An 18623-nucleotide genomic window follows, 5' to 3' on the forward strand; every position below is an offset into this window, starting at 1 on the left:
ATCATTGTAGTAAAACTCCATTATTGGCACTTAGGTTGATTAACTAACTGCTTGCTGCCACAATGCAGTATAGCACACAAAATGCTGATTTCCAATCTAGCCTTTTATTGGAAGACTGTGAAGAAGCTTTTCTGAAAAACCCTGAAGGAAAACCTCGATTAATCTTTCATCGTTTGGAAGATGGAAAAGTCAGTTCTGACTCTGTCCAGCAATTGATTGATCAAGTTTCTAATCTAAACAAGACCAACAAAGCTAAGGTAAAATTCATAGGCATTTTTGAAAAACACACTTAGCTGAGGGAAAAACTGGAGCAAAGGCCATGAGGTGGGCATGAGCCTGGCATATCTGGGGAGGGGAGAGAAACCAGTGTGGCTGGAACAGATAAGTAAGGGGAGTAGGAGGAGAGGGGGCCTCAGTGATTGTGAAGAACCTCGGAGGCCATTTTGAGGATATTAGCTTTTCAGTTGGAGTGAGATTGGGAGCCACTGCGGGACTATAAGCAACAGAATGAGGGCTGTCGTGATCATCTGACAGTGATCTTTCTGGCTGCCACATTGAGAATAGGTGGTCATTCAGGGGGTAGTGTGCAGAGTCTGAGAACCATTGCCGCCATCCAGGTGAGAGATGCTGGTGGCTCCAAGCAGGGTGGTGGTAGAGGAAATGATGAGAAGTGGTAGGATTCTGAATAAATTTTGACAGTAGAGCCAATAGGATTTCTTAACAGATTGGTTGTGGGTTGTGAGAAAAAGAAATAAATCGCAATGTGTGGCTAGCAAAAGTATGATCTGTATGATCAGATGGTATTTTGTGCTTTTCTCCCAAGCACAGAGTTCTTCTGTCTACTGACCAAGGATTAGTGTCAAGAGGAGACTTTTTTTTTTAAGAGACAGAGTCTCACTCTCACCCAGGCTGGAGTGTGGTGGCATGTTCATATCTCATTGAAGCCTCAAACTCCTGGACTCAGAGATCAAGCAGTCCTCCCACCTCAGCCTCTTGAGTAGCTGGGACTACAGGCATGGGCCACCATGCCTGGCTACTTTGTTAAAATTTTTATAGAGATGGGGACTCATTATGTTGTCCACGCTGCAGGAGGAGACTTTTTATAGTGACTTTTCCTGAGACCACTGGGGAAAGCAAAAAGCTGATGATGGGATGAGAGAAATTTGATCATTCCTAGATGCATGTTGGGATAACTTTTAGAATAGATATTATAGGCTTTTTTTTACTGTACATGGAGACAACTTGGTAAATGTCTGTAGTTAATGTGAATAATACAATTGAAAACATCTCTAGGATTTTTACAGAGTTTTCACTTCCCTGTGCCCAGCCAAGAAATAAAATCAAATATGAATACAAGCATTTTTCTTTCCATCATTTAGTATTGAAAAGATAGCTTGAGAGGAGCATGACACATAAAACTAAAGAGACTAAGACAAAAAGGAAGTGCATTTTTATTATAATTTCCAGAGCCATTTCATTCTTTGTTTTAATTATTGTAGTATCAGCCTAGTCCACTACGTCCCACAAAAAAAGATATTAATTTATCTTTTTTAGTCTATTTATTCTATAACCTTTACTTTAAAAAATTTAGTATGCTAGAAGGATGAGTTTATTTTATAAAATAAGAGTGAAATAAGATCTCTCTGCCATGATTATGAATGTAAATATAGGGTGAATCTCCATGCTTGTTCACTTGGTATGTATTGTAAAATCATTGCCTTATTCTAATTTTATCAAATATTAGTAGTAGTAATAGACATGTTCTTACAGATTAGTTGGGCATTCTTTCAGCAAACTCAGTAAGACTACACAGTATACCATTTTGCTTTTGTCTCTTATAGAATTATAGCTTTATTGACATAAAATTGGATTTTGATGCATTTTGAAGGGTAAATATGTTGAGTGGTATGGAAATACATAAGAGAAAATTTGGAGACAGGGCAAAAAAATATATACTTCTTTTTTTTTTTTGAGACGGAGTCTCACTCTGTCTTCCAGGCTGGAGTGCAGTGGAGCGAGCTCGGCTCACTCCAAGCTCCACCTCCCGGGTTCACGCCATTCTCTTGCCTCAACCCCCTGAGTAGCTGGGACTACAGGCACCTGCCACCACGCCCAGCTAATTTTTTGTATTTTTATTAGAGATGGGGTTTCACCATGTTAGCCAGGATGGTCTAGAGCTCCTGACCTCGTGATCCGCCCACCTCGACCTCCCAAAGTGCTGGGATTACCGGCATGAGCCACCGCGCCTAGCCTACTTCTTGTTTTATTGCTCCATTTTTCACACTAAATCCCTTGTGTGACCTTGGACAAGTTACTTACTTTGCCTCAGTTTACTATTCTATAAAATGGGGGTAATAGTATCTCCCTCCTAAGGTTGTTGTGAAGATAAATTAGCTAATATGTGTTAAATATTTAGAATAGTTCCTGTCACATAAACAGTATAAAAGTGTTTACCACCACTTGCTTCTGATATTATGGTTTTTCTCATTGTTCTTAAATGATTTTTATCCAGATCATTGATCACTCAGGAGATCCTGCAGAAGGAGTATATAAAACTTATATTTGTGTAGAAAAGATTATTAAACAGGTAAATATGCATTCTCTGTAAGTTTTCATCTAAAATATTTTAAGATCGCTTTCTATAAAATTGATTTTTCCAGAGAAAACCACTTGCTTGTCTTTTTGAACACAGTACCTGAGGAAGGCACTGTTGTTTCTGTTAGGAGTCCATTCCTGTGGTATGTTCTTAGTATTACTAGGACCATGTATTAATATCTTTATCTCTCATCTATCTCAGAGGACTATTTGATGCTTCAATACCTAAGCGTAAAACATATTACAAAAGTGCTAGCTAAAAACTATTTGAGAGAAAGTGTTCATTTTATTCAATAGGAAGGCTCCTCTGTGTACCCTTTGAATTTTTATATATTAGGAAAGTCCCTCTCAGGTTTTCCCCCCGTGTTATCCCTAACAGAAGAGGGGGATGAAGGCATGCCTCCAGGGGGATGAGAACATGGACCAGGGAGGGGCCTTAAGCTGGAAGTCTCTATGAAGTTTCATGTGCTATCTTGAAAATTTATGTGAGTTATATATGCTGCCTGATATTATGTCTATGTTTGTGTTTAATATAAAAAAAATTTTGAATTATATATTAGAAAAAAAATAGTAATAATGATTATTTATTATTCCCCTCTTCCTCAAACAGAATGGGCGCAGTGGGAAGATGTACCATGTTTAGCCTGTGGTTGCCCACACCTTCTGACACCTCCCCCAGGCAACCAAAAACCCTATTTGAGAAGTAGGAAGCATGAATATTTATTATTAGAGAAAAAGAGTGAGCCCCAAAATGATATGACCTCTGGCAACACATTTTGTATGGTGTTCTCTAGTATAAAGATTGTCTTTATCAAATTTGATCTTCACAATCTTGCAAATTTTAGGACCAAGATAAATTAATTGAGCAGAATGAATGGCAACAAGTGAAAGTGAATGTACTTACCATCATTAGTGCTTGAAGGATAACATGTTTTCAGTAACTTAATATGAAAACTGAATGTGACCGCAGAGATACTTGAGATCAATAAATCACATCTTAGTAATTCCATTCCTATAGCATATTTCCTAGTCATTAGTACTTTATAACTATTCACCAGCCAGATACAACCAAAGATGTTTTGTAACATTTTCAGAAAACAAATTCCATGGGATTCAAATATTCCTTTAATTTTATTTTTATAAAAGAGGTATTCATTTCTTTTTTGTTTTGTTTTGTTTTTGTTTTTTTGTATTTAAAATATTTAATGGTAAATTACAATGTTATTTTTAAAATTCTAATTTTTTTTATTATACTTTAAGTTTTAGGGTACATGTGCACAATGTGCAGGTTTGTTACATATGTATACATGTGCCATGTTGGTGTGCTGCACCCATTAACTCGTCATTTACATTTGGTATATCTCCTAGTGCCATCCCTCCCCCCTCCCCCCACCCTGCAACAGTCCCCAGAGTGTGATGTTCCCCTTCCTGTGTCCATGTGTTCTCATTGTTCAATTCCCACCTATGAGTGAGAACATGCAGTGTTTGGTTTTTTGTCCTTGCGATAGTTTACTGAGAATGATGTTTTCCAGTTTCATCCATGTCCCTACAAAGGACATGAACTCATCATTTTTTATGGCTGCATAGTATTCCATGTTGTATATGTGCCACATTCTCTTAATCCAGTCTATCGTTGTTGGACATTTAGGTTGGTTCCAAGTCTTTCCTATTGTGAATAGTGCCGCAGTAAACATACATGTGCATGTGTCTTTATAGCAGCATGATTTATAGTCCTTTGGGTATATACCCAGTAATGCAATGGCTAGGTCAAATGGTATTTCTAGTTCTAGATCCCTGAGGAATCGCCACACTGACTTCCACAATGGTTGAACTAGTTTACAGTCCCACCAACAGTGTAAAAGTGTTCCTGTTTCTCCACATCCTCTCCGGCATCTGTTGTTTCCTGACTTTTTAATGATGGCCATTCTAACTGGTGTGAGATGGTGTCTCATTGTGGTTTTGATTTGCATTTCTCTGATGGTCAGTGATGATGAGCATTTTGTCATGTGTTTTTTGGCTGCATAAATGTCTTCTTTTGAGAAGTGTCTGTTCATGTCCTTGGCCCACTTTTTGATGGGGTTGTTTGTTTTTTTCTTCTAAATTTGTTTGAGTTCATTGTAGATTCTGGATATTAGCCCTTTGTCAGATGGGTAGATTGCAAAAATTTTCTCCCATTTTGTAGGTTGCCTGTTCACTCTGATGGCAGTTTCTTTTGCTGTGCAGAAGCTCTTTAGTTTAATTAGATCCCATTTGTCAATTTTGGCTTTTGTTGCCATTGCTTTTGGTGTTTTAGACATGAAGTCCTTGCCCATGCCTATGTCCTGAATGGTATTGCCTAGGTTTTCTTCTAGGGTTTTTATGGTTTTAGGTCTAACATGTAAGTCTTTAATCCATCTTAAATTAATTTTTGTATAAGGTGTAAGGAAGGGATCCAGTTTCAGCTTTCTGCATAGGGCTAGCCAGTTTTCCCAGCACCATTTATTAAATAGGGAATCCTTTCCCCATTGCTTGTTTTTGTCAGGTTTGTCAAAGATCAGATAGTTGTAGATACGTGGTGTTATTTCTGAGGGCTCTGTTCTGTTCCATTGATCTATATCTCTGTTTTGGTACCAGTACCATGCTATTTTGGTTACTGTAGCCTTGTAGTATAGTTTGAAGTCAGGTAGCGTGATGCCTCCAGCTTTGTTCTTTTGGCTTAGGATTGACTTGGCAACGCGGGCTCTTTTTTGGTTCCATATGAACTTTAAAGTAGTTTTTTCCAATTCTGTGAAGAAAGTCATTGGTAGCTTGATGGGGATGGCATTGAATCTATAAATTACCTTGGGCAGTATGGCCATTTTCACGATATTGATTCTTCCAACCCATGAGCATGGAATGTTCTTCCATTTGTTTGTATCCTCTTTTATTTCATTAAGCAGTGGTTTGTAGTTCTCCTTGAAGAGGTCCTTCACGTCCCTTGTAAGTTGGATTCCTAGGTATTTTATTGTCTTTGAAGCAATTGTGAATGGGAGTTCACTCATGATTTGGCTCTCTCTTTGTCTGTTATTGGTATATAAGAATGCTTGTGATTTTTGTACATTGATTTTGTATCCTGAGACTTTGCAGAAGTTGCTTATCAGCTTAAGGAGATTTTGGGCTGAGATGGTGGGGTTTTCTAGATATACAATCATGTCATCTGCAAACAGGGACAATTTGACTTCCTCTTTTCCTAATTGAATACCCTTTATTTCCTTCTCCTGCCTGATTGCCGTGGCCAGAACTTCCAACACTATGTTGAATAGGAGTGTTGAGAGAGGGCATCCCTGTCTTGTGCCAATTTTCAAAGGGAAGGCTTCCAGTTTTTGCCCATTCAGTATGATATTGGCTGTGGGTTTGTCATAAATAGCGCTTAATTATTTTGAGATATGTTCCATCAATACCTAATTTATTGAGAGTTTTTAGCATGAAGCATTGTTGAATTTTGTCTAAGGCCTTTTCTGCATCTCTTGAGATAATCATGTGGTTTTTGTCTTTGGTTCTGTTTATATGCTGGTTTACATTTATTGATTTGCATATGTTGAACCAGCCTTGCATCCAGGGATGAAGCCCACTTGATCATGGTGGATAAGCTTTTTGATGTGCTGCTGGATTCGGTTTGCCAGTATTTTATTGAGGATTTTTGCATCAATGTTCATCAAGGATATTGGTCTAAAATTCTCTTTTTTGGTTGTGTCTCTGCCCGACTTTGGTATCAGGATGATGCTGGCCTCATAAAATGTGTTAGGGAGGATTCCCTCTTTTTCTATCGATTGGAATAGTTTCAGAAGGAATGGTACCAGTTCCTCCTTGTACCTCTGGTAGAATTCGGCTGTGAATCCATCTGGTCCTGGACTCTTTTTGGTTGGTAAGCTATTGATTATTGCCACAATTTCAGAACCTGTTATTGTTCTATTCAGAGATTCAACTTCTTCCTGGTTTAGTCTTGGGAGGGTGTATGTGTCGAGGAATTTATCCATTTCTTCTAGATTTTCTAGTTTATTTGCGTAGAGGTGTTTGTAGTATTCTCTGATGGTAGTTTGTATTTCTGTGGGATCGGTGGTGGTATCCCCTTTATCATTTTTTATTGCATCTATTTGATTCTTCTCTCTTTTCTTCTTTATTAGTCTTGCTAGTGGTCTATCAATTTTGTTGATCTTTTCAAAAAAGCAGCTCCTGGATTCATTAATTTTTTGAAGGGTTTTTTGTGTCTTTATTTCCTTCAGTTCTGCTCTGATTTTAGTTATTTCTTGCCTTCTGCTAGCTTTTGAATGTGTTTGCTCTTGCTTTTCTAGTTCTTTTAATTGTGATGTTAGGGTGTCAATTTTGGATCTTTCCTGCTTTCTCTTGTGGGCATTTAGTGCTATAAATTTCCCTCTACACACTGCTTTGAATGTGTCCCAGAGATTCTGGTATGTTGTGTCTTTGTTCTCGTTGGTTTCAAAGAACATCTTTATTTCTGCCTTCATTTCGTTATGTACCCAGTAGTCATTCAGGAGCAGGTTGTCCAGTTTCCATGCAGTTGAACGGTTTTGAGTGGGTTTCTTAATCCTGAGTTCTAATTTGATTGCACTGTGGTCTGAGAGACAGTTTGTTATAATTTCTGTTCTTTTACATTTGCTGAGGAGAGCTTTACTTCCAACGATGTAGTCAATTTTGGAATAGGTGTGGTGTGGTGCTGAAAAAAATGTATATTCTGTTGATTTGGAGTGGGGAGTTCTGTAGATGTCTATTAGGTCTGCTTGGTGCAGAGCTGAGTTCTCTTCCTGGGTATCCTTGTTAACTTTCTGTCTTGTTGATCTGTCTAATGTTGACAGTGGGGTGTTAAAGTCTCCTATTATTATTGTGTGGGAGTCTAAGTCTCTTTGTAGGTCACTCAGGACTTGCTTTATGAATCTGGGTGCTTCTGTATTGGGTGCATATGTATTTAGGATAGTTAGCTCTTCTTGTTGAATTGATGCCTTTAGCATTATGTAATGGCCTTCTTTGTCTCTTTTGATCTTTGTTGGTTTAAAGTCTGTTTTATCAGAGACTAGGATTGCAACCCCTGCCTTTTTTTATTTCTTTTACTTGTTTTTAAATTAGTGATTTTTTTATAGTTATCAGTTTGTTCTTGTAGGTATTATACAAAGGCTGTGTGTTTGAACTTGCCCTCCTGAAAGTAGGTGAAGCCCACTTAGCGCCTGGGTGACCTTGCTGTAAGATCTTTATTTTCTTCATTCATTTTTGTGTGGTTGTTCTTTGTGTTCAGGACATACTGGGTTTTGAGAACACAGACCTGGAGACTAAGGATTTGGGCAGTGAGGATTCCATTCCAGAAGAAGATGATTTTGGTGATGTTCTGTGGGACATACATGATGAACAAGAGCAAATGGAAACTTTGCAGCAGGCCTCTAATTCAGCCCATGAGTTAGGATTTGAGAAAGTAAGTGCTTGGAGTATTATTCCAACAAAGATCTGTCACCACTTAAAAGCTGTATTATGATTGTATTTTCATCTAAATATAGTTAAGGTTTATGATTATATTAGTTATCTAATCTCATGGCTTGATTATCCATGTTGAGACATGCTTAGGTTTGTGTCATAAGAAAGATATGTGAGATTCAAACGTGCTTATAAAAACCAAACATTTTTAGTTACAGACTAGAATTTATCAACCACATGTTTATTATGCCACCATCTGCAACTCACTCAGACCAGGAGTAGGATAGCTAGGAAATTCGATAAGGATAGTAAGGCTGAGGCCAGGTGCCGTGGCTCATGCATGTAATCTCAACACTTTGGGAGGCTGAGACAAGCAGATTGCTTTAAGCCCAGGAGTTTGAAACTAGCCTGAGCAACATGGCAAAACCTTGTTTCTACAAAAAATACAAAAGTTAACGAGGCATGCACCTGTAATCCCAGCTACTTGGGAGGCTGAGGTGGATCAATTGAGCACAGGAGGTCAAGGTTGCAGTGAGCCATGACCACACTGCTGCACTCCAGCCTGGGTAACAGAGCAAGACCCTGTCTTTAAAAAAAAAAAAAGAAAGAAAGAAAAGAGAAGAAACAATAGTAAGTCTCTCTGTTCTTCCAATTCTTGAATCAAAATATTACATTCAGAAAACAAAGCATAGTAGTTCATGAAATAGGCAAATAAGTCCTTCTTTATCAGTCTTATCAACATCCTTAAATATCTAAACAAATTATCAGAACTTGAAATATACAATGAAATCCCTGTGCAAGTTTAAAAAAATGTAATACTTAGTTAAAAATTAATGTAAGAACTAATATTTTAAAGAATATTATAGTAGCTAATATTAACAGTTGTATTTTTACAGAACTTTTTGAATTTAGACTGCCTGTTAATGTCCTGGTTCCATCATTTACTAACTAGATTTCTTCAAGTTACTTGGCCACTCTAAACTTTGACTTTCTTGGCTGTAAAATGAGGATAACTAATAGTACCTACCTCATAGGTACTTGTTGCAAGGATTAAATCAGATAATGCACATAAAGTGCTTAGCACAATACCTGGCACATGATAAATGTTAGTCGTTATTTAATGAGAAGTATTGCTATTATTATTTTATAAATAAAGAAACCGAGGTTCAGATTAGGGTTTGCCTAAGAGTACACAATGAGTAGATTGCAGATGTGGGAGTTGAACCTAGTTCTTTTCTGGCTCCAGATCCTATGGTTTTTCTTTTATAGCCAGGGGTCTTAACTTGGGAAGCATGGATCCTATAAATGGGCTCTCTGTGGGACCGTGAACTAAGTTCTTAGGACTTAGGAGGTAGTAAATCAAGACTTTCTTTTCTCCTTCAGAAGTGTCATTTCTATTCGAATTATTTGAGTTCCTGGGGAATATAGTCTTTAGAGATATAATTTTTGTGCTTGTTAATTAAATATAACAAGTAGAAAAATTGATTGAAAAACTATATCAAGTAATTCATTATAGTTGCTGGAGAATTGTGTTATCCTAAAGCAAGCCTAAAGCTGGCTGCAAACTACTTACTATACACCTTTTAAAATTCCTCATCAGCTATCATTTAGACCACTGGTACGCTGAAGAAAAACTCAAGTCTCAAGATAATTTTTGAAACTCCTTAATAAGCACTAAGATATTTTGGTTTTTGAGTGTGTCCTTTTTAGCTTTGAACCAGTTTTGAGTTTCTGGGGAAAGCTTGGGAAATAGGAATTCTTGGACTTTACGCCGAACTCATTTAGTTTCAAAAAGATCTCAGGCAGCCTAGGCTAACCTGATTGTCCTGGCAGGTTGGGAGACTCCTCAAGTCCCCAGACAAAACCTGCTCTTATTTGGACCTTTTCTCAGCAACCCCCAGAAACTGAGGTGATGCCCAGGGCAGGTGTTTATTCCTCTGACCAGGAGATCTAGGTGGCCTGCTAGTACCTTCAAGGTCTTTTGCAGTATTTTCTGTGATTTGGGGGCTACAATGAGCTCCCTGAAACATTCTGCAAACATTTGAGTGTTGCAAAACCCCACAGGGACCTGAAATGTTGTCCTTTACCCATTAATTTACAGCAATACTATGTGTAGAAGAAATTGGGACCCATTCTTTTTTTTGTTGTTGTTGTTGAGACGGAGTCTTGCTCTGTCACCCATGGGGGCTGGAGTGCGGTGGCGCGATCTCGGCTCACTGCAAGCTCCGCCTCCTGGGTTCACGCCATTCTCTTGCCTTAGCCTCCTGAGTAGCTGGGACTACAGGCGCCCACCACCATGCTTGGCTAATTTTGTTTTTGTATTTTTAGTAGAGACAGGATTTCACTGTGTTAGCCAGGTGAAATGATCTTACGATCCACCCGCTTCGGATCTCCTGACCTTATGATCCGCCCGCTTCGGCCTCCCAAAGTGCTGGGATTACAGGCGTGAGCCACCGTGCCCGGCCAGTTGAGGCCCATTCTTAGTTTACTAGTTGAGTCATGTTTTTGCCAGCCATAAAAATAGGCAATTATGAGAGTGCTGTCAACTAAAAGTAGATTTCATTTTCTCGTGCAGCTTTTCTCCAGTATTTTCAAAGAATAATCAGAAGTTGATTCTTCAGTAGTCTCAGAGGCATGTGCTTCCTTACAATGTAAATTCATTTTTTTTTTCTAGTATTACCAACGCCTTAATGATCTAGTGGCAGCACCAGCCCCGATTCCACCTCTTCTGGTGTCTGGTGGACCAGGTTCTGGGAAGTCTCTTCTTTTATCAAAGTGGTATGCTGCAGTGCAATTAAATTATTGTTGTCATTGTTTGAATTACTGAATCTATTCAACAAAATGTATTGCATGCCTGCCTTCCTGCGCAGCCTACACTAAAGAAAGTAAAAAGGAATAAAACAATAGGTTCATGCCCTGAAATGCATAGAATTTGGATGTTAGAGAGAAGACACAGAATGAGAAAGGAATAGGAAGCATGAACATTTATGATTATGTACAGAAATCACATAAGTAACAGCTATGGGAGTGCTATGTAAGGAAGTGATCATATGTGATATGTCATATAAGACATGTTATTAAGTGGATTATAGAGTAATGTGCCTTTATTTTTAATTATTGCCTTTATTTAAAAAGTTTCATTGATACTTTAAATACTTGAAACAAGACAAAAGCAGACTAGTTAGAGTGAAATACATTCTACAGAACATCAAAATTAAGGATAACCTTTACCATGAGTGCAATCTAGTTTTTTAAATTATGGACTAAGTTTCATATAAGCTAATAAACTTTATTATTTCATTATGTTATTTAAAAACAAGCAGTAAAAATATTTTCTTTCATTCATAATTATTTACATTGAAGGGTTAGCATATGTAGTTGTTTCCTTTTTATTACCCTTTTATTTAAAGTTATGTTTGGAAAATAATATTTTTGTACCTAACAAATTTTCCTCTAGTAGGAATTTTTAATTAAAAGTTAATGCTTATTTTACTAATACCTTACCCTCATATGTAAAGTACTTTGGTTTCGGTTAATTAACGTCTATTTATAATTAAAATGAATCTACAATTTTTTAAAAGATTATTTAGAAGGATCTAAAAGTGGAGTAAAAACAGAAATCTCCGTATTTATTTAAAAGTAACTGACCATCTGATTGCTCAGTTAGGCAACATTTGATGTTTACTGCATTGTGAATTCTTTTTTTATTGACAGTCAGGGAACTTTATCGGTTTTATAAAAGTTCTTTTTCTTTCAGGATTCAATTACAACAGAAGAATTCCCCCAACACACTGATTCTTTCCCATTTTGTGGGAAGGCCCATGTCAACCAGCTCAGAGTCCTCCTTGATTATTAAACGACTAACTCTAAAGGTATAGTATCCCATCTTTTGGAATTACAGAATTTTATTTAGATTCAGAAATTGTTGGGACTAATAAGTACCTACTGGTAAACCAGTTTTCAGTATTATCCACCTGTTTTGGTTTTGTATAAGGTTAAAAATAATATTCGATACAATCAGGTCCTCTTGGTGACTTGATTTTGGTTTATAAAAAACCGAGAATAGAAATATTTCCCCCAGCTCCATAACTACTTCAGTAACTATGTGTAACTACTTCAGTTTGGGTATGTTCTTATCTTGTAGTTGATGCAGCACTCTTGGTCAGTCTCTGCTCTGACACTGGATCCTGCTAAGCTTCTGGAAGAATTTCCACGTTGGCTGGAAAAACTCTCTGCTCGTCATCAAGGCAGCATCATCATCGTTATTGATTCTATAGATCAAGTTCAGGTACCGTTTTCCATTTGTTACCTGTTGATACACTCAGAGATGCAAATTCAGTAATAGCTAGAGCAGGCATTTAAATTACATGTTTGTGAGAAGAAAATATGATGTTATTTTTTGTATTTCTGCTTTATTTCTAGGGAGGAAACATGGATTAAAAAAATATATCGTATGCCCACAGACACTAATATCTTATTGAGAAAGACCAACTGAATTTACACAATTAACAAAGACTATTCATTTTGACATATTTTTAGGGCCTTGACATTTCCTGACATGTCCAGAGTTCAAATTGGTGATAATAATGTTTTGCTACTTGTTCTTTTAAAATTCTAAAATAAATCACCCCAAAATAAGATTTTTGTCCTTAATAAGATAAACTTAATGAGAATTTCATTTTATATGGGGAGCTATTATTGGATTGTTTTGAAATATTTTGATTAATAGATTGAATTTTGTTTTTATATTTTTAAGCAAGTTGAAAAACACATGAAATGGCTGATAGATCCACTGCCAGTGAATGTAAGAGTAATTGTTTCTGTGAATGTAGAAACATGCCCTCCAGCATGGAGGTACGATGCCAACTTTAGTTCTTTCAGAGTACATGAAATGTTTTAAGTACAAACAAGGAAAGGTTTTTAATATGCATTTATGGTTTTCATGTTTTTTATGTAACTTGCAGTGAGGATGGGGAGAAGTGGGTGAATTTATGAAAAAAAATTCAATCTATAGGATTGTATAGATGGTGTGAGCCTGTAATCCCAGCACTTTGGGATGCCAAGGTGGGTGGATCACTTGAGGCCAGCAGTTTGAGACCAGCCTGGCCAAGATGGTGAAACCCATCTCTACTAAAAATACAAAAATTAGCCAGGCATGGTGGTGGGTGCTTGTAATCCCATCTACTCGGGAGGCTAAGGCAGAAGAATCGCTTGAACCCAGGAGGTGGAGGTTGTAGTGAGCCGAGATCACGCCACTGCACTCCAGCCTGGGCGACAAGAGTGAAACTCCATCTCAAAAAACAAACAAATGGTTGGGCGCAGTGGCTCATGCCTGTAATCCCAACACTTTGGGAGGCCAAGGCGGGTGGATCAGGAGGTCAGGAGTTCGAGACCAGCCTGGCCAACAGTGAAACCCCGCTTCTACTAAAAATATAAAAAATTAGCCAGGCGTGGTGGTGGGCGCCTGTAATCCTAGCTACTTGGGAGGCTGAGACAGGAGAATCACTTGAACCTGGGAGGCAGAGGTTGCAGTGAGCCGAGGTGGCACTACTGCACACCAGCCTGGGCAACAGTACGAGACTCTGCCTCAAAAAAAAAAAAGTAGTAGAGCAATTGGATCCCATGGAGCAGTGTTTCTCAACCTGTTTTTGCTCCTATAAGGAGCCATTTTAGACATTTTATTTGTAATTGCCTCCCCCAAGAAATTTTAATACCACACACGTACTGTATATCAGCTTGTGTATATAGATTTGTGTGTCTATGTGTACTTTATACGTAAAAAGAGTAAGTTTTTTCACTCCCCCACAAATGCAATTTTCACTACCATATCGAGAATGTATATTGTAATAGTTAAATTTCAGTTGCATTACAAGTGCTTGTGGACAATAATTGTGTCTGGTGCCACTCCTCATAGATACTCATACCTCTGCTTAGTTTTACTGATAGTATGGAACATAGAACTAGAAATGTTTTACCATGTAACTATCTAATGTATATACTGTTTATTTTATCACACTGTTTGTTGTGATTCATTGCTGAAAGTAATGATATACATATTAGAATGAGTGAGATATATTAATTACTTAATATGATTAATAGACATTAGTTTTGCTTATTTTACAAAAGCAGCATAAAAAGTTAATTCCTGTGGTGGATTTTAAATTATGTTGTGGGTAATTACAGTTCTTGTTGTATTATTAAAATTTCATTTTTCTTTTCTTTAAATAAAAGGTTGTGGCCTACACTTCATCTTGATCCCTTAAGTCCAAAAGATGCAAAATCTGTTATAATTGCAGAATGCCACTCTGTAGACATTAAATTGAGTAAAGAGCAGGTGTGTATTTTTCATTTTGATGCAATCTTCTACTGTCTCTTATCTTTCCTATGAAACATCTTATGTGAGACTTAAAATTCAATATAGGGGATCTGTTATAAGGAAAATTGGAGTTTAGTAATTACTTTTGTAAATGTATTGCCTCTTAAATAATGACAGGTAGAAAAGAAGCAATAAAAAGATTTTGGTCTTAAGGTTGACTTTAGTATATAATATTAAGCAGGTATTTTAAAAGCAAAAGAGCATTTTCATACTGGCCACATCTGTGGTCTGCAGTTGGAAGGCTGCCCACAGCTGAGGAGCCACCACTGCATGGTGTGATGTCACGGATGGCAGCAATAGTGTTATTTCTGTTGGGGTACTTGTTGATGGCTGGGTAGTAGAGACCGCTTAATTCCAGGGTGGTTTTTGTATTTCTGTTTTGTTTTTCTTGGTAAACTGGTGCAGGAGAAGAAGCTAGAACGACACTGTCGTTCTGCTACAACCTGCAATGCCCTTTATGTCACCCTTTTCGGCAAAATGATCGCGCGGTAAGTGGTGGTTATTTTACATGATCTTCTGCATGTTTTGTATTTGCTGCAGACCCTTTCTCACCCTGCAAAACTGAGAACTGATCACTACACCAGTCTGTTGAGCCACTCAGATTTTATTTGAATAGTGATACTAACATTTGTGAGAACATGGCTTACAGGTACCTACTGCCCATGATTGTCAGAACTTGATAGGTTTGTCTAATTTTCTTCACACTAATCTGTTCCCTATTGGAGGTTGCAAAAGAAAGCCATCCTCACTCTCATTTGTGGCCCCTAGCTTTGGGAAAGTGAAGGAAACAACTGAGGGTTACGATATTATTTCAGGTGTCTTTGAATATCAGGAGGTAGATATATGGATATGAATTTTTAATTGTCTCTGTTCCCAAGTCCTGATAAACTTTTTATTATAAAATAGTTCTATTTTAGATATCCTTTAGTAATCTGCCTTTAGATAAGCATTAGAGTATCACTACTTTTATTTCCTCAGTATAGCTTTACCCTATTGTATCTATTCTCAACCATTAGAATGTTTTACTACTTTTATTTCTTCTTCAGTATAGCATCACTCTACTTTGTCTTTTCTCAATCTGAGGTAAAAAAAAGATTAATACATTTTTTGTTATTCATTGCAATAGATGGCAATTCTAGCACACGTATTTCCAGACACCAAATCTAGTACTTCTTGTCTCTTTATTCCATGTTCTCATCTTGAGCACCAAATTTGAAATAAAAAAATCTTCTGAAACTTTACATTGCCCACGATATTTCATCTTTGTTTTTGTTTTTGAGACAGTGTCTCACTCTCTGTTGCCCAGGCTGGAGAGCAGAGGCTTGATCTCGGCTCACTGTAACTTCTGGCTTCCAGACTCAAGCGATCCTCCCACCTCGGCCTCTTGAGTAGCTGGGACTACAGGAGCACACCACCATGCCTGGCTTATTTTTGTATTTTTAGTAGAAGCAGGGTTTTGCCATGATTGCCAGGCTGGTCTTGAACTCTTGGGCTCAAGCAATCTACCTGCTTAGCCTCCCAAAGTGCTGGGATTACAGCATGTGAGCCACTGTACCCAGCCTGCCTGTGATATTTCCACCGTCCTTTTCCACTGTTAGTTGTGGCAACACATCTGGCCTCTGTGAACATCAGTGATACGATGAGTATGATTCAAGAGTGTGAGTCATCTTTCATACATTTAATAGTGTTCATTGAAAGTATCTATTTTACTGTTTTTATTTTTGAAAGTACCTATTTTAAAGAGACTATGGACCCTTTGTTTTTTCTCTTTGTACATCCTTATATTATTTTTAAAAACTGGTAAATATTGTGTAATCTTTTAAAACAAACCCCCCTATTTAATGATTTTCTTTAGCCTTGTGTTTTCAAAATTCTGCCTCCACACAAATTTAATTTGCATGGCTAACTAACAATACTTATCATCGTTTCCCTGCTTCCTGTATGTAGGTGGCATGCTTCTGGATAATAAGAACCATGTCTGACTCATTTTTGTGTTCCATAATGCATAGTAATTGCTTGACAAATAATAGATTTCAGCATGTTTATTGCACTGAATTAAATTATATATAGTAAAATAAACCCAATGACTCTAGCAGCCCCATAAAACTACCACTTTCCTGTATCATGTTTTATTGAATTTGTTATTGGTTGCAGTACAAAAAATAGAGTTCACATTGTTTTTAATCGATCTCAAAATTTTCACAGATGTTGGCAATCTGTAAGAAATTAAATCTCTTCTCAATTCCAGCAGTGCTGGGAGAGCAGGCAATTTAGATAAAATCCTTCATCAGTGTTTCCAGTGTCAAGATACTGTTTCATTATATCGACTTGTTCTGCACTCCATCCAGGAGTCCATGGCAAATGATGTGGATAAAGAGCTAATGAAGCAGGTAAAATGTAATAAACTTATAAAAAGGAAGGTTGGTTTGCTTTGTGTGTGTGTGAATGGAAATAAATAACAATTCTTTTAAAATTTGTGCTTAAATATGTTTCAGGCATATGCAGGAATGCTGATAGCCATAGTGTGCTTGTGGAAATTTGTGTTTTCCTGATTATCATTGAGATTTATCATCTTTTCATGTTATTGGCTATCCTTTTTTCCTGAATTGCTGGTTCAAATCTTTACCCATTTTTTAATTGGGTCATTTGTCTTTTCCTTATCGATCTGTAGGTGTCTTAAATGTTCTGCATACTGAAAACAAATCCTTTATTAGAAAATTTGCAAATAAATGTCTTTTTCCTGTTTGTTTCTTGTCTTTTAACTGTATAGTATCATTCATTATGGTTTCATTCATTATAAAAGCTTTGTTTCATATATATATGTATACACACACACACACACATAATTTCCTTCAAAAAGTTTTATAGTTTTTTCTTTGTGTGTGAAGTCCTTAACTCTTGTTGATATCTTTTTGTTTATTGTGTGAGGAAGGAATCTACTTTTTAATTCTCTGTCATATGGATAATTGATTGTTCTTTTTACTAAATAATACATCTCTTCTCATTTGCAATGCCAACTGACAAATATCAAGCTCACAAATAAATGTGGGTCTGTTTCTAGGCTCTTCTGTTCTGATTTTGCCTATTCTTTGCCAGTACCATACTGCTTAGTTGTTAGAACTTTAAAGTAAGCTTTGGTAGTTACTTGGGTAAACCTTCTTTTATTATTATTCTTCACAATTGCCTTGTCTAATTTTCCATATATGTATTTTTAGAATTAAGTGCTATGTAACTAAAATAACATTGTAGTTTTTTGTTGATGTATTCAATTTTGGTTTTTGAAAATATATGTATATCTAGCAACCTCATAGTTTGAACCTGGATTTTTCCCCCGCCCCCGAGACAGAGTCTCACCTTGTCACCCAGGCTGGAGTGCGGTGGCGTGATCTCGGCTCACTGCAAGCTCGGCCTCCCGGGTTCAAGCAATTCTCCTGCCTCAGCCTCCCGAGTAGCTGGGGCTACAGGTGCCCACCACCATGCCCAGCTAATTTTTTGTATTTTTAATAGAAATGGGGTTTCACCGTGATAGCCAGGATGGTCTCGATCTCCTGGCCTCGTGATCTGCTCGCCTTGGCCTCCCAAAGTGCTGGGATTACAGGCGTGAGCCACTGCGCCCTGCCAAACCTGGATCTATTTTTATGTTAACTTTTCAGCTTGGTGGTTCCCGGGGGTTGGACTTCTCAGCCCACTCCAAGCCCACAAGCTTCCTTGTATTCTCTCCACATCTGTGGGCTAATGTTTTTCTCATGCACCCCTTCACTGAGGGTGAAGGTCCTTCAAAGCCCTTCAAAGATCCTGGTGTTGACAAGAAATCTAGTTCTACCTCCTTGCCTCACACAGCTTAAGGGCTCACCTTCCATCCCACTGTGGCTGTGAAAACCTAAGCCCTTAAGTTCCGAGGGGATGCTGCCTGTCCTCTAGCTCCACTGCCCCCATAGCCAGCAGTTCCAGCCCTCAACACTCTGATTTCAATTTCCTATTCATTTTTGGCAGTTGGAGGATTTCTCTTTCTTTTTTCCAGGATCAACTGTGCTTTTAGAAATGTATCTGATATTCATACGTGTTTATAATAGGAGGGCTATTTTCTTCCACTGTCTTCCTGGAATTGGAATTCTGCCATTAATTATAATAATACATTTTATGCGGTTTTAATTTTCACTATACTTTTTTCTATAAGAGTATTGTCTTTGGTGTGCTAGATTTTATATATACA

At 37.5% G+C, this 18623-nt stretch overlaps 1 protein-coding gene across 1 annotated transcript in view; it reads left to right on the forward strand.

The window, feature by feature from the left end:
* NPHP3 (nephrocystin 3) overlaps positions 1-18623 on the forward strand; it is a 49186-nt gene that overhangs the window by 14016 nt on the left and 16547 nt on the right. The window contains exons 7-16 of the mRNA XM_032144164.2: positions 101-257; positions 2513-2587; positions 7862-8035; positions 10709-10812; positions 11792-11906; positions 12179-12322; positions 12791-12888; positions 14266-14368; positions 14816-14898; positions 16659-16800. Coding sequence (XP_032000055.2) covers positions 101-257; positions 2513-2587; positions 7862-8035; positions 10709-10812; positions 11792-11906; positions 12179-12322; positions 12791-12888; positions 14266-14368; positions 14816-14898; positions 16659-16800 — 1195 coding nt within the window. The remainder of the gene's footprint in view (positions 1-100; positions 258-2512; positions 2588-7861; positions 8036-10708; positions 10813-11791; positions 11907-12178; positions 12323-12790; positions 12889-14265; positions 14369-14815; positions 14899-16658; positions 16801-18623) is intronic.

This window comes from Hylobates moloch, unplaced genomic scaffold, assembly GCF_009828535.3.
Source record: "Hylobates moloch isolate HMO894 unplaced genomic scaffold, HMol_V3 SCAFFOLD_22, whole genome shotgun sequence".
Taxonomy (NCBI): domain Eukaryota; kingdom Metazoa; phylum Chordata; class Mammalia; order Primates; family Hylobatidae; genus Hylobates; species Hylobates moloch.